Here is a 16,729-nt window from a genome sequence, read left to right as displayed (position 1 = left end):
CACACTTGGGTTACACTCTGCCTCTCCCCAACCTTGGTTATACTGCACGGTGACCCCCCAACACACTCCCAGTCCCAGATTTCCCCCAGAAATGTATGTCCTGTACTGCCCAGCCCTCTCCTGGACAGCACACAATATTTGAAGACCAATAAACCTTTAAGAGAATAATCTGTCAATTTATTATTTCAAATAGCGACTCAGAAACTTCAGTTTAAATACACTGGCTTATATAAAACAGAAAAGAATTTTAATAACCACAAAGAGGGATTTCATGAGGGTACAGGAAATGAGGCATAAAAGTCATCAATGGTTTCAAGAAAAATAAAGACAAAATGCTTACTAACATATTCCTAAGAAATTATCTCAGTTTCAAAGCAGATTTTTCTCAGCAGATGCGTCAGTAGTCTTACTGACCAAACTCTTTCGGTCAGGACCCCTCCATCAAAGCTCAATGGTGGTATCATTTTGTCATCTCAGATGCAGAGAATGCAATGGGTAGGAGAAGCAAGGGATGTTTTGGGGGTATCTGCCCCTTCTTTTTATAGCCCTGTCCCCACTTTGAGAAGCATTTCCAGCTGGAAGCAAGGCTACAGGCAATCTATGTGGAAGGGAACTCCATACTGGTTTTTTTGCCCCTGCCACCTTTCCTGCCAAAGAATGGGCACTTAGCAGGTAATGGTCCATCAGCCTTCTTTACACCTGGCTGAGGCATCAACTGCCCTTTGTCTCTGAGGAACTGTTTTTGACCACTCCCCGGATTTATCTGGGTAGCTGTCACGGAGTCCCCGGGCGATGATCTGGAACTGCTCCCCACAAAGCCAGTCAGGACTTTGGGGAGCCTCCTCTCCCTCGGAGCAGACCGTCTTCAGGGCAAGAAGCTCACACGGCTTCACCTCCTGGGTCTCTCCTGGGAGCATTCAGCATATGCCCCTCCGTGCGCTTCCCACAGCGAGTCCGCCCAGGCAGGGTCCTGGGGAAGCCAAAGGGTTCTGCACCCCCCACTTCGCATTCAGACGTGACTCTTGGCCAGCCAGTAAAACAGAGGTTTATTAGATGACAGGAACACGGTCTAAAACAGAGCTTGTAGGTCCAGCGGACGGGACCCCTCCGCCGGGTCCATGCTGGGGCCCAGCGAGGCAGACCTTGTCTGCCCTCCCTTCCAGTCCCCAGCTAGCTCCAAATTCCCATCCAGCCCCTCTTTCTCTGGGCTTTGTCTCTTTCCCAGGCCAGGAGGTCACCTGATCCCTTTGTCTCCAACACCTTCAGCTGGCATCTTTGCAGAGGAGGGGCCCAGGCCATCAGTTGCTAGGAGACAGAGTGTCGGGTATTTATGTACATTGGCCCTTTGCTCTGCAGCAACCATACACCCTTATCCCACCACCTAGATACTTAAGAACTGCATAGGGGAAACTGAGGAAAATATTAAGTACAGTCCCACTTCGTCACAGTAGCATTCTATTAGGCACGATTTCAGCTTGTTTTTATTACTTCACATATAACACTGATCTGTGTATTTTGCCATGATATTGTTGATTAGCAAATGATGAATTTTAAATGGTATCCGAGAAGACAGGCCTTGTACAAAAATTACTGCATTAATGTGTAGGGTGTGAACACAGGGGTATAGTCTGTCACAAGAGCCTGGGTCACAACTGCCTTGGGAAACAAATACATGGGCCTTTTGCCCAGTTCCTAATCACTTACTGTGGAATTCTCTCCCCAGATCATCTGAGACAACATTGACCTTAAATAATTGAACAACACTGTGATTGTATTCAGTTATTTCAGTTAGTTTCACAATTTGGGGTGTGCTGTTCATCTTTTCAGATGGGAGATATAAAAACAGTTAGTAACACGTCCAATAGCTTGCAGTATTATCTCCTGCTGACTGAACTGAACTTGACGTTTCTCCATGTCATTATGGAAGGGGTAGGGGAAAAGCAAAAATAAAATACGAATTCCCCAATAAAATTCCCCCCAAAATCTAAGCTATAGTCTGGCAAATCAAACTAACATCCGGTTATATGACCAAATGACCCTCAAAAACAAACAAACAAACAAACAAACAAACAAAAATCACAGAAGTATAAGATTCACATAACTAGAAATTAAGTTTCTAATTTCATAGAACTAGAAATTCCAGAGCAGGTTAAATGTGATGACTCAGAATCAAGACAAGAGATTCTCCCATTGCATTCTCCTCTGAGCCGTTCAAACCTGCTTCACTCATTACTATTGAATTTTATTTAGGGCTCTCAATTAATCACAGTTAACTCACACGATTAACTCAAAAAAATGAATCGCGATTAATCGCACTGTTAATTGAAATTTATTAAATATTTTTGGATATTTTTCTATATTTTCAAATGTATTGATTTCAATTACAATGCAGAATACAAAGTGTGCACTGTTCACTTTATTTTTTATTACAAATATTGGCACTGTAAAAATGATAAACAAAGAAATTGTATTTTTCAATTCACCTCATACAAGTACTGAAGAGCAATCTCTTTATCATGAAAGTGCAACTTACAAATGTCGATTTTTTTTGTTACATAAAGCACTCAAAAAACAAAACAATGTAAAACTCTAGAGCCTACAAGTCCATTCAGTCCTACTTCTTGTTCAGCCAATTGCCAAGACAAACAAGTTTGTTTACATTTATGGGACATAATACTGCCTGCTTCTTATTTACATCACCTGAAAGTGAGAACAAGTGTTTGCATGGCACTTTTGTAGCCAGAATTGCAAGGTATTTATGTGCCAGATATGCTAAACATTCGTATGCCCCTTCATGCTTCGGCCACCATTCCAGATGAGATGCTTCCATGCTGATGACGCTCATTCAAAAAATGCATAAATTAAATTTGTGACTGAACTTCTTGGGGGAGAATTGTATGTCTCCTGCTCTGTTTTACCCCAATTCTGCCATATATTTCATGTTATAGCAATCTTGGATGATGACCATGTTGTTCGTTTTAAGAACACTTTCACTTCAGATTTGACAAAACGCAAAGAAGGTACCAGTGGTGAGATTTCTAAAGATAGTTCCAGCACTCAACTGAAGTTTTACGAATCTGAAGTGCCTTTCAAAATCTGAGAGGAATGAGGTGTGCAGCATGCTTTCAGAAGTCTTAAAAGAGCAACACTTCAATGCAGAAACTACAGAACTGAACCACCAAAAAAGAAAATCAACTTTCTGCTGGTGGCATCTGATTCTGATGATAAAAATGAATATGTGTTGATCCACACTGCAGTGGATCGTTATCAAGCAGAACCCGTTTGTCAGGACTGAGATCCCCACTTTGAACTTTAGGGTACAAATGTAGGGGCCTGCGTGAAAAACTTCTAAGCTTAACTACCAGCTTAGCTCTGGTTCGGCTGCCACCATCAATGGATTCCCTCCCTGGGAAGCCTTGAAAAACCCTCACCAAATCCCTGGTGAAAACAAATCCAAAACCCCTTGGATCTTAAAACAAGGAGAAATTAACCATTCCCCTCCTTCCTCCCACCAACTCCTGGTGAATCAAGATCCAAAACCCCTTTGGATCTAAAACAAGGAAAAATCAATCAGGTTCTTAAAAAGAAGGTTTTTAATTAAAGAAAAAGGTAAAAATCATCTCTGTAAAATCAGTATGGAAATCAACCTTACAGGGTAATCAAACTTAAAGAGCTCAGAGGACTCCCCTCTAGTCTCAGGTTCAAAGTACAGCAAACAAAGAGAAACACTCTAGTAAAAGGTACATTTACAAGTTGAGAAAACAAAGGAAAACTAACACGCCTTGCCTGGCTATTTACTTACAAGTTTGAAATAGGAGAGACTTGCTTAGAAAGATGTGGAGAACCTGGATTGATGTCTGGTCCCTCTCAGTCCCCGAGAACGAACACACTCCCAAACAAAGAACACAAACAAAAGCCCCCCCCCCCCCCCCCAAGATTTGAAAGTATCTTGTCCCCTTATTGGTCCTTTAGGTCAGATGCCAGCCAGGTTACCTGAGCTTCTTAACCCTTTACAGGGAAAAGGATTTTGGAGTCTCTGGCCAGGAGGGATTTATAGTACTGTACACAGGACAGCTATTACCCTTCCCTTTATAGTTATGACACCGTTATTGGCCTGGACGCATGACCTCTGGAAGGATGGTTGAAGCATGAAGGGACATATGCATCTTTAGTGCATCTAGCACGTAAATATCTTGCGACGCCAGCTACAACAGTGCCATGCAAACACCTGTTGTCACTTTCAGGTGACATTGTAAACAAGAAGCAGGCAGCATTACCTCCTGCAAATGTAAACAAACAAACAAACTGAACAAGAACTAGGACTGAGTAGACTTGTTGGCTCTAAAGTTTTAAACTGGTTTTTTTTTAGTGCAATTATTTTTTGTATATAATTTTACAATTGCAAGTTCAACTTTCGTGATAAAGAGATTGTACTACATTATTTGTATTAGGTGAATTGAAAAATACTATTTATTTTCTATTTTACTGTGAAAATATTTGTAATAAAATAATATAAAGTGAGCACTATACACTTTGTATTCTGTGTGGCAATTGAAATCAATATATTTGAAAATATAGAAAACATCCAAGAATATTTTAAAGACTAATAGAATACCATTTATTTACAGTGCGACTAATTGCGTGATTAATCATGATTAATTTTTTTATTCGCTTGACAGCCCTAGCTTTATTTTCAAAAGTTCTAGCATCATCATAATGGAAAATTGACAAAACAAACTCAACCTCTCCATCTGCAAACAAGCTCATCTCAGTAGGAAAAATCCTAGAAGAGGCTTTCCCAACAGTTGGAAACTGGGATTTCAACTCCCAGTGATCATGCTGTGTTTGACATCCATTCAAATTCCCCTTGCAAGTCTGTGACACTGTCATCTCAGTTTCAAAAATACTGTTTTATGATCAAAGAAAATAAAATGTGATTCCCAAGCAGAGGGTTGAGAACACTGAATCATGAGACATAATGACAGGTGGAGGTGTAGAAAGTGGAGAAGATTAATTCTATCTGGCTCAAACACAGGAAACATTGCTGGGGTAATTCGGAATGTGAGAATCCCTCCAACTCACCACTTCTTCTTCAGGTGTCTCAGAGGTTGAAATTCCTGCCCCCAACCCCCATCTCTAATCCTGCTCCTTCTCTTTGTTATATTTAAATATATTTAATATGGAAAAATGGTAGAAAAACATTCAGCACAACCCAGTGTAATGTGAGAACAACTGGGAATGAGACAATCTGTCCCTAGTATGGGAATCTGGTGTCTAACAATTTCTTTGCAGTGGGAGGAAAAGTATAAATGTGATACTCCAAATATGTTTAGACTAGGAAAAGTGATGGAGGTTATGCCAGGTGTTGAGGAAATTTTCTAAATTATCTTGGCCACCATATATGGGGTATTTTTTAATTGAAAAAATACTTGTGTTTTTACATTAGGATATGTAATTGAAGCTAGCTAACTCCATGGAAAATCCTAGTGGAGTCAAGGCCCACGTAGGCCTCCATGTACCTAGTTGAGGTCACTCCTGGTTCCCCCACCTGGGATTGACTGAAATTCCAGTTGGAGGGAAACACACTTCCATGACATAGGACAAAGGAGTTGCTGAAAAAGACAATGGGATTCCCCTCAAGGGAGGGTGAGCTACAAAAGGGAAAAGCACATAACTCAGCTGGGGGAACTGAAAGACCATGGGGACACAACGCTTCCTTTAAGCTCACTATGTAGGAATTAGCAAACGGAAAATAAAATCTTTCCTCAGCTCTAGACAAGGTTTTTATGGCATTTCTCTCTCTTGCAGCTTCTCTGATGATAAATAAAGGCTAAGCTTTGATGGAAGAATTTCCCGCACTTAGAGCACTCATAGGATCTCTCTCCTGTGTGGATCCTCTGATGTCTAATAAGGTGTGAGTGCTGAAGGAAGGTTTTCCTGCACTCACAGCATTTATATGGTTTGTCCCCAGTGTGGATCCTCTGATGGCTAGTAAGGGCTGAGCTCTGAGGGAAGGTTTTCCCACACTCTCTGCATTCATAGGGCCTTTCCCCTGTATGGATCCTCTGATGCTTAATAAGGGTTGAGCGCTCAGTGAAAGTTTTCCCGCACTCACAGCATTCATAGGGTCTTTCCCCTGTGTGGATCCTCTGATGCTTAATAAGGTTTGAGTGCTCAGTGAAGGTTTTCCCACACTCACAGCATTCATAGGGTTTCTTCCCTGTGTGGATCCTCTGATGGTTAATTAAGGCTGAGCTCCAAGCGAAGGTTTTTCCACACTCACAGCATTTATAGGGTTTTTCCCCTGTATGGATCCTCTGATGGTTAATTAAGGCTGAGCTCCGAGCAAAGATTTTCCCACACTCACAGCATTTATAGGGTTTCTCCCCTGTGTGGATCCTTTGATGGTTTGTAAGGGTTGATCTCTGAGAGAAGGTTTTCCCGCACTCACAGCAACTATAGGGTTTTTCCCCTGTGTGGATTCTCTGATGGTCAATAAGGTTTGAGCGCTCAGTGAAGGTTTTTCCACACTCACAACATTCATAAGGTTTCTCCCCTGTGTGGATCCTCTGATGTCTAATAAGGTCAGAGTGCCGAAGGAAGGTTTTCCTGCACTCACAACATTCATATGGCTTGTCCCCAGTGTGGATCCTCTGATGACTAATAAGGGCTGAGCTCTGAGGGAAGGTTTTCCCGCACTCTCTGCATTCATAGGGTTTCTCCCCTTTATGGATTCTCTCATGTTTAACAAGGTGTGATTGCCTACTGAACTTTTTCCCACATTCAACACATATGTTATTTCTCTCTCCCGTGGGGATTCTCTGCTGGGCCGTGGTTTCCTCGTGGCCTTTGTGAGTTCCCTGATAATTAACAGATTTACCAACTTTCTGCATTGGCTGGTTTCCCTGCTGCTTCTCTGGCCTGTGCTGACTCTCACAGGCTTTTCCCTGATCACAACTCCTGGACACACTCCCTGTGCATCTTTGCAATAATGCCCCCTGTGGTTCCACTTCATCGTCTTCCTGCTGAGGATTCTGCTCCATGGTCTCTCTCACCATCCCCTCACCTGCTAGACAGAGAAAGAAAAATCTCAGAAACAGGAATGGAAAAACCAAAAGAACAGCTCAAAATGGAAAAAATCAGGGATTGAATTTCCCCAAACTCTTTCTTAAAGAGGAGAGAGGAGGGGATCAATTCTGCACTCAGTTCCTAGCCAAACACTTTAGGAGACGGAAGTTTGGGGAAGGAGATACTGCCAGGAGTTAGTCAGGGTGGGTAGGACATCGTCAGCAACATCTGCCCTGAGGATATGACACCTGCTGGGAACAATCGTGAACACAGAGAGCTCACAAGGTCTTTGTTGGGAATCCCAGCTCTTTTCTTCAGGCACTGAGTTGGTTTAATGCTCACTCACCTGTATAGCTGCCTCTCGGGAGCTTTCTTTCCTCTGAGTCCTGGAGATCTGTGGAAAAGAACTCTTCCCCTTTTTCCAGCTGGGAGAGGACATCAAGTTTAGAAACTGGAAACCCTGCTAAGGGGAAAGAAGGCAAGTGAGGTCAGCTGAATTCATGGGACTTTTGTCTCACACACAAAAAGTTCTGTTATTTTAACCCCAGCCCATTTTAAAGCAGTAAAATCCTGGGGCCAGCTCCCCAGGGGCTCAAAGGTTCAGGGCACTCTTCTTATGAGGTATTTAGCTGTGCCCATGTCTACTAGGAACATACACAGCCAGACACTCACGATCAAAAGGGCTCTTAAAACCCATGCAGGTAACTCCATGTCGCAGAAAGGGAAGTCTCCAGCCAGAAGGGAAGTCCCCCTAGAACTGCTTCATACTGACAGAGACAGAGCCACAGTCACCGCAGGAGAGAGAAAGGCCTGAGACCTGACAGCTGTGGGGGGACACTCAGAGAGGTGAGGGAGGGCACAGAGAGGCAGCTAGCCCTGCCAATCTCTAGGACCCCCCATACTCCTTCCTCTAACTGATCTCACTCTTCCACACCTCCAGGGACCCAAGGAAAAATGTCTCCTTGGGTTCTCTCCTCTCCTCCCCTGGCCCACACCCCTCCTTGCTACCAGGTCTCCCAAATTATCTGCTCCCCAACCCTCATCCCATTATCTCAATTGTTCCTTAGTCCTGATTCCCAAGAGCTCCTGCCAGAAATGTGTCCCTTTACTCCCTCCCATTGCAAGCACCCCTATTTCCTGGAGCACCCTCTACCCAGCACCCATGCTCCCTTTACACTAACCAGCACCAACCCTCCAACTTGTAGAGGTCTTTTCCCCAAACATTCCTCTCCCCGCTCTCTAACACCCTCCCTCCCATTGCCCAGAACCTCCCCATTATTATAATCATTTACTATTCCTGTCACCGTAGCACCTAGTAACGCTATTCATGGACTAGGATCCCATTCTGCTGGACATTCTACAAACAAAAACCGGTCTCTGCACTAAAGATCTGACAACCTAAGAATAAGAGAAGAGAAAGATGCATACAGACAGACACGGGTGTGACACAGTTTCCTGTGATATCCTGGACCATCCTTATTGAATTAAGTCAAACCTTACTGAATTAAGTTCTCAGTATCCTTGGATTTCATTTTATTAAAAATATGAATGTGTAGGTATTACCATGGGATGGTCTTTAACGTCTCCAGGGAGGAGACCTGGCTAACATAAACCCTAGGAAGTCTTGTGAGCTTCAAAAGACTCTTTGAAACAACGTGCTAATCAAAGGTAAACCGGATTAATAGGAAATACTTGGGAGAAGGGGACGGCAACTTCTCACCTCCACCCAAAACTTATGGAAGCTGCACTCTGAGAAGAAACCATTGGCTGCTGATCACCTGTGACATGAACAAAAGTTCTACTCCTGGGGTAATTCTGCACCAAAAATAAAAATTTCTGCATATATTTTAAAATTCTGTAAAATTCTACGTATTTTACTTGTCAAAATAACACAATATAATCATGCCATTTTCAATTATTTTGGTAATTTATTTCAAAATACCTGTCAGCAAGTATGTCTTAACAATACAGACAACGAAAAAGATTCAGGAAATATTTTTGACAAATAGATTAATTACAAGGAATAGTAATACAGAACTCTGAGTAATAATTCATTTAAACTACAATACAGAAATGTATTTCACGCATCCCTCAGAAGCAGTGCAAAAGCTTGGGGAAGCGCGAGTCAGGAGTAATGGAGATGAGGAAGAGGAAAGTAAATGCTGGGAAGGGGCCTGGGTGTGAACCTCGAGGGATTTTTGGTGTGGTGGGACAAGTATGGAACAGGCTTTTGGGCTGGGGGGGAGTTGTACAGAGGAATTGTACGGCGGGATGGGAAGGGAGCTAATCAAGTAGGTCTTGGGATGTTTATGGGGAGCAAGGAGTAGCATGGAAGAAAGCATAGAACAATACAAAGGAAGGGCTACAAGGGAACTCAAGAAGTTATCAAGTCCAGCCCTCTGTGCTATGACGGATCAAGCCAACCTAGACCATCCCTCACAGGTGTTTGTCCAAGCTGTTGTTTTAAAACTTCCAATGATGGGGAATTCACAACATCCATTGGAAGCCTATTCCAGATCATAACTATCCTTACAGTTAGAAAGTTTTTCCTAATATCTAACAAACTGCAAAGTAAGCTCATTAAGGACTTGGCAGAAGATATTTCTGAGTCATTAGTGATAATTTTTGAAGATGTCTTAAAATCAGCAGGGCCTGATGAAAGACATCCAAGAAACTCCAGTCATTAGGAAAAGGCAGGTGTTAGCAATGAGAGATTTGATCATTAGAAACAAGGATAGCTGGGTTTGTGATGACCGGGAGAACCGTATGGTGACTTGCCTGCCTGGTGCGAAGGTTGTGGCTCTCTCGAGGCATCTAGACAGACTTACGTATAGTGCTGGGGAGGAGCCGGTGGTCGTGGTACATGTAGGTACCAATGACATACGGAAGGGTAGGAGACACGTCCTGGAGGCCAAATTTAGGCTGCTAGGGAAGAGACTGAAATCCAGGACCTCTATGGTGGCATTCTCAGAAATGGTTCCAGTTCCACGCACAGGGTCAGGTAGGCAGGCAGAGCGTCAGAGTCTCAATGCGTGGATGAGACGATGGTGTAGGGAGGAGGGGTTTACATTCATTAGGAACTGGGGAAACTTTTGGGATAGGGGGAGCCTGTATAGGAAGGATGGGCTCCACCTAAACCAAAGTGGATCCAGACTGCCGGTGCTTAACATTAAAAAGGTTGTAGAGCAGTTTTTAAACTAAGAGATGGGGAGAGACTCTTAGACTCTTAGAGGAGAGTCTACTGATAGAGATTCTCTAGGTTTTAGTCAGGAGGAGAGGATGGAAGAGGATAAAGTATGGGCCAGATCAGATAAGAAACATTCATATAAAAAAGAATTTGACATCAGAAAAGGGCAGACAAATAAACAGTGACAAGTTTGTAGCCCAGTGAGCCAGCTTACCTGTATTATATTCATTGCTTTGTTATCCTGCTTTATTATATTTAGTAGTAATGCAAGGAACCTACAGGCTTTTATCCTGTAAGTTTTGGTTTTAGTAAATAGTGTGTGACTTGAGGCCTATAACCTTTGGTATAGATAAACTTAAGTAACTCATAAGCTATAGGGAACTGAAGGTAGCATGTAAGATGGGGGGAATTTTGTCCAGAATACTGACATCAGCCACTCACAGAACACAGCTGACCCCAGCACAGAACATAGCTGACCCCAGCATCCGGAAAGTTCCGGACAGGACCTCCGACCGCAAAGCTGCCATGACAGCAAATTGACATGTATGCTAATAGGGTAACAGTATACATATACTAACCTATAGAAAACGGATACCTTAAGGGGAGGAAATACAAATAAGGACCTCTATTGAATATGGCAGCGTCAGCGTAACCTACTATAAAAGTAACATCCCAGGGGCAGCAGATAGATTGGAAAGATGTAAACCTTGGGAGGGGTCAGAATGATGGCCATGGGGAAGATGAGGATGATGACGGTGATGAGAAAGATAATGGTTAAGTATGAAAGATAAGGGTGTAAGTATGGACGTCCAAATGTACTTTCTGTATTATCTCTATATGCTTTGTTAAGTTTAAGTGTGTGTATAATCTTTGCTAAATTATTAATAAATCATATATGTATATATATGTAAAGAGTTCCTATAGTGTGAGTGTTGCACCAGTGCACATCGGGGTTCCCAAATTATATGATAATTTTACAATAATCTTACCAGGCCTGATCTTGGGATAAGAACCTGTTAATCCTCAAGTTACAATTATATTTACCCAACTTTGGGTCAGGCTACAAGTTTTTAAAGCGCTTGTACACAAATGCTAGAAGTCTAAATAATAAGATGGGTGAACTAGAGTGCCTCGTGTTAAAGGAGGATACAGAAGCTCCCCGACTTACGCAAGCGTTCCATTCCGGAACGCCACGTGTAAGTCGAATTTTGCGTAAGTCAGGACGGGTCCGACAATTACGCCAAAAAAAAAGCGCGCTTACGGAACTTTTTCCGTAAGTCCAGATTTCCATAAGTCAGGTTTGCGTAACCTGGGGAGTGTCTGTATTGATATAATAGGCATCACAGAAACCTGGTGGAGTGAGGACAATCAATGGGACACAATCATTCCAGGGGACAAAAATATATCAGGAGGACAGAACAGGTCGTGCGGGGAGGAAGCGGGGGGAGTGGCACTATATGTGAAAGAAAATGTAGAATCAAATAAGAACATAAGAACATACGAATGGCCGTACTGGGTCAGACCAGAGGTCCACCCAGCCCAGTATCCTGTCTACCAACAGTGGCCAATGCCAGGTGCTCCAGAGGGAGTGAACCTAACAGGTAATGATCAAGTGATCCCTCCCCTGCCATCCATCTCCACCCTCTGACAAACAGAGGCTGGGGACACCATTCCTTACCCATCCTGGCTAATAGCCATGAATGGACTTAACTTCCATGAATTTATCCAGTTCTCTTTTAAACCCTTTTATGGTTCTAGCCTTCACAACCTCCTCAGGCAAGGAGTTACACAAGTTGACTGTGTGCTGTGTGAAGAAGAACTTCCTTTTATTTGTTTTTAAACCTGCTGCCCATTAATTTCATTTGGTGGCCCCTAGTTCTTATATTATGGGAACAAGTAAATAACTTTTCCTTATTCACTTTCTCCACATCACTCATGATTTTATAGACCTCTATCATATTCCCCCCTTAGTCTCCGCTTTTCCAAGCTGAAAAGTCCTAGCCTGTTTAATCGCTCCTTATATGGGACCCGTTCCAAACCCTAATCATTTTAGTTGCCCTTCGCTGAACCTTTTCTAATGCCAGTATATCTTTTTTGAGATGAGACCACCACATCCGTACGCGGTATTCAAGATATGGGCGTACCATGGATTTATATAAGGGCAATAAGATATTCTCCGTCTTATTCTCTATCCCTTTTTAAATGATTCCTAACATCCTGTTGCTTTTTTGACTGCCGCTGCACACTGCGTGGATGTCTTCAGAGAACTATCCATGATGACTCCAAGATCTCTTTCCTGATTAGCTGTAGCTAAATTAGCCCCCATCATAGTGTATGTATAGTTGGGGTTATTTTTCCCAATGTTCATTACTTTACATTTATCCACATTTGCCATTTTGTTGCCCAATCACTTAGTTTTGTGAGATCTTTTTGAAGTTCTTCACAGTCTGCTTTGGTCTTAACTATCTTGAACAGTTTAGTATCATCTGCAAACTTTGCCACCTCACTGTTTACCCCCTTCTCCAGATCATTTATGAATAAGTTGAATAGGATTGGTCCTAGGACTGACACTTGGGGAACACCACTAGTTACTCCTCTCCATTCTGAAAATTTACCATTTATTCCTACCCTTTGTTCCTTGTCTTTTAACCAGATCTCAGTCCATGAAAGGATCTTCCCTCGTTTCCCATGACCACTTAATTTACATAAGAGCCTTGGGTGAGGGACCTTGTCAAAGGCTTTCTGAAATCTAAGTACACTATGTCCACTGGATGCCCCTTGTCCACATGTTTGCTGACCCCTTCAAAGAACTCTAATAGATTAGTAAGACATGATTTCCCTTTACAGAAACCATGTTGACTTTTGCCCAACAATTTATGTTCTTCTATGCGTCTGACAATTTTATTCTTTACTATTGTTTCTATTAATTTGCCCAGTACTGACATTAGACTTACTGGTCTGTAATTGCCGGGATCACCTCTAGAGCCCTTTTTAAATATTGGCGTTACATTAGCTAACTTCCAGTCATTGGGTACAGAAGCCGATTTAAAGGACAGGTTACAAACCATAGTTAATAGTTCTGCAATTTCACATTTGACTTCTTTCAGAACTCTTGGGTGAATGCCACCTGGTCCCGGTGACTTGTTACTTTTTATCAATTAATTCCAAAACCTCCTCTAATGACACTTCAATCTGTGACAATTCCTCAGATTTGTCACTTACAAAGGACGGCTCAGGTTTGGGAATCTCCCTAACATCCTCAGCCGTGAAGACTGAAGCAAAGAATTCATTTAGTTTCTCCGCAATGACGTTATCATCTTTAAGTGCTCCTTTTGTATCTTGATTGTCCAGGAGCCCCACTGGTTGTTTAGCAGGCTTCCTGCTTCTGATGTACTTAAAAAACATTTTGTTATTACTGTGACGGTACTTTCCATAAGGCTTTATGGAAATATGCTTATGAATGTGTATATATGTAATATAACTAGAATGTTTTATGCTACATATGCCATGTAACATATCTCTGTAAAGGTTATGATCTACTGAATCCATTAATCCTATTTGTATGCATGTATCATTTTTGTATTCAAAGTTATGAATATTGGCTGTGTACTGGCTTGATTTCCAAATAACCTTAGTAGAGAATTTGGTCAGTTCCTGGAGAAAGGAATGTTGAAATTGAGTACCTAATCAAGAAACTCTTAAAGGACAATGAATCTTGAAATGCTCCAATCCACATAAGAAGTCTACCGGAGGACTTTCAAGGTAGCATGTGACCCATGGCTGCTACCTGGTAAGAAACTGTGAGTCATGCATGGACATGTGACTTGCCCAGGTGACTCCAGAACTCCATCTTGGAGCTGGACCTTGCATAGGAGAGAGGAGGGGGTCTCCACCCACAAGAGAAAGTCTATTTAAGCCCGTGGGAGACCCCTCCATTTTGTCTTCAGCTGGCTAAAGAGAGAGCCTCTCCACCCCCAAATATACCTGAAAGAAACTGGAACAAAAGACAGTAACTACAAGGGGGTGTGAGTGATTGCTGGACCCGGACTAAAAGGAGATTAGTCTGTGTGATTAATTTGAGCAAGATTATTGTCAAGTTTAAGATGAACACCAGTATTGCCAGTGTTAGGCCTAAAACTTCCGGAAGCTTTATAAAATGAACTTTGCAAAATTATCTTTAAAAAGCAAGCTTTGCAAAATGAAGCTACAACTTGTGGTCAAAAGACACCTACAACCAGACAACATTTTATGCTGACTCTTATATGGTATAATAGGTCATGCCCCTGGGTATGGCTTATTGAAACCACCTTTGGAACTTGTGGTTAAGAGACGCTGCAGCCAAAAAACTGATTCCTATGTGGGTTTGATGAGCTAGGCCTTTAGGCATAGGTCATCAAGATAACCTTACCCACAATCAAGCCAATAGCCCATTTAGAGGTAAGTTACCTAGAAAACTAAGGGAAACCACAGTCGAGACAGTGGGCTATACAGAAATAAGCTATCTCCTTGAGCATAACTTATAAAATTAAAACAATAATTGGCTACAAGAAAATAAGTAAGCATGAATTATACAGCCAAAGTGATAACACTAAATTTGGCCTAACCTGATTGGTTGACCTGCTTCAAAGCATGGCGGGCAGATGAGATTAAATGTGTAGAACCTCAGGAGGGTGTGTGTGTGTGTGTGTGTGTCTTGGTCTAAGAAATTATTCTCTTTGATCGGTCTGACCCGCACCCCCTGAACCGAGGAAATGTGAACTGCACCGACTATCTGCACCTGGCCAACGCAAAGAGTGGTCGACTAAAGGGTAACATATTCTCAGCAGGGTACGGTTTTAAAGAAAAAGTCTGGTTGCATGCAGAATAAGATAACAGAGTAAAGACGTCTGGGTTGCTTGAGCTGTTTTGATCTCAAGTTGTGCTGACACTATAGTATTAAGAATGGTAGAGTTGGGATAATTTGATCTCAGGTTATATTAATGCTGCAGTATTAAAAATAGTAGTAAAAGTTTACTTGTACTTGTTTGCAATATAAATTTGTCATTTATATTAATCCTTATTCAATGCTGGTCTTTAATTTTTCCTTTCCTATTTTGTCTGGGTTGCATTTATAGCCGTAAGTCATTAAAAGCCTTTCTTGAAGAATAATCAGTAGTTTTAATTTCTTTATACGGACACCACTTAACCTCGTTACATCTGTGGTGGGTGGTGGGAAGTAGTGATCACCCACAGCCCCATTTGGGCCCTGATGTGTGTTCTCTTCTTCCTATATCTCTGCAGTCTGTAAAAGGAAACATTCTGGAACTGGTAAGGATCTTACCTGTATTCGATTGTATTACTGTATTAGGTTTAGATTTGCGTGTTTTATTTTATTTTACTGGGTAATTCACTTTGTTCTGTCCGTTATGACTTGGAACCACTATCTTGGCACCAGACCACATTGCCAAAGAGTACATAAACCGAAAGGGATATTTCTCAATGGTGTTGCAAGTGCTGGTGAATCACAGACACGATTCCACTGACATCAAAATAAGGCAGCCCTTCCCAGAAATCTTCTGCAAAGGATTGCAGAGTACCTCCATGAAAGCTTCCTAGAGATCTCCATGGAGGATTCCTGGGTCATATCTGTGCACATGAACAGTCTTTTTTGGGGAACACCCTCTGCATAGCTGGAGTGGCCACCAGAAAGCCGATACCCACTACCCCTCCTTTTTTGTTTAGATTAAACATAAAAAATAATAGCATGCAACACCCCAACAGTTTGGAAATGTGTATCAACCAGAAGTGCCTTCCCTGGCATCATGCCCAGCCACCACCTGGTCCTGTGAAGACATGAGCTCCAGGTTTAAAAACAGTTCTTGGCTGTCGGAAGAGCCGTTGTCCCCATTTGCTTGCTTCCCATTCTCCTTCTTGTCAACAATGTCCTCCTCGCTGTTGCCTGAGGTGACCTGGGACTCCTGGGAGGTATCCAGGCTGTGTTTTGGGGTAGTGATGGGGGCGCCACCGGGAATCGCATGCAGCTCCTCGTAAAACTGGCATGTCTATGGGGCAGAACCAGAACAACCGTTTGCATCCCTTGTCTTCTGGTACGCTTGCTGAAGCTCCTTTATTTTCACGCAGAACTGCTGTGAGTTCCAGATGTAGCCCTTCTCCCCCTTACCAAAAGCGATCTTGGCACATATGTCCGTGTTTCTTCTGCTGGATCGAAGCTGTGCCTGCACAGTCCCTTCTCCCCACACAGCAATAACATCCACCACATCCTGTGTACTCCATGCTGGAGCTCGTTTGGGGCGTTGAGTCTTCATGATCAGCTAGGCTGGTGAGCTCTCCACGCTGATCAAACAGGAAATGAAAATTCAAAAGTTCCTGGGGCTTTAACAGAGAAGGGGCTGTTTCCTGAGTACCTGGCTGCCGTGCAGTGGAGTTGAAAGTGCTCTCCAGAGGGGTCACAGTGGAGCACCATGGGACAATTCC

The 16,729-nt window shown here is 42.6% G+C and overlaps 3 protein-coding genes across 8 annotated transcripts in view; 1 reads left to right on the top strand and 2 right to left on the bottom strand.

The window, feature by feature from the left end:
* Positions 1 to 16,729, top strand: part of LOC117869997 (zinc finger protein 883-like) — a 929,932-nt gene that overhangs the window by 217,056 nt on the left and 696,147 nt on the right. The gene's annotated exons all lie outside the window — the stretch shown is intronic.
* The window catches only part of LOC117870029 (zinc finger protein 501-like), a 561,112-nt gene that overhangs the window by 156,997 nt on the left and 387,386 nt on the right, over positions 1 to 16,729 (bottom strand). The window lies entirely within an intron of this gene.
* LOC117870037 (zinc finger protein 501-like) lies at positions 5,766 to 8,861 on the bottom strand. Of its 4 annotated transcripts, none has more exons than XM_034757220.1 (3): positions 8,761 to 8,861; positions 7,415 to 7,531; positions 5,766 to 7,069 (listed from the first exon to the last, which is right to left on the bottom strand). In XM_034757220.1, exon 3 carries the CDS (start codon positions 7,056 to 7,058, stop codon positions 5,772 to 5,774), a length of 1,287 nt encoding a protein of 428 aa, XP_034613111.1. In that variant the 5' UTR covers positions 7,059 to 7,069; positions 7,415 to 7,531; positions 8,761 to 8,861; the 3' UTR covers positions 5,766 to 5,771. The 4 variants fall into 4 exon arrangements, with proteins under 4 accessions (XP_034613111.1, XP_034613112.1, XP_034613109.1 ...); XM_034757221.1 differs by having other exon boundaries at positions 7,415 to 7,528; XM_034757218.1 differs by having other exon boundaries at positions 5,766 to 7,066; positions 8,761 to 8,857.

Source organism: Trachemys scripta, chromosome 25 (genome assembly GCF_013100865.1).
Source record: "Trachemys scripta elegans isolate TJP31775 chromosome 25, CAS_Tse_1.0, whole genome shotgun sequence".
In the NCBI taxonomy this organism is placed as follows: Eukaryota; Metazoa; Chordata; order Testudines; family Emydidae; genus Trachemys; species Trachemys scripta.
The sequence above is the reverse complement of the archived record's forward strand: the minus strand, read 5'-3'. Positions and strand labels throughout refer to the sequence as shown.

Bases quoted from the DNA above. Each gene is read 5' to 3' on its own strand.
- LOC117870037 (XM_034757220.1), bottom strand. From the start codon at position 7,058: ATGGTGAGAGAGACCATGGAGCAGAATCCTCAGCAGGAAGACGATGAA.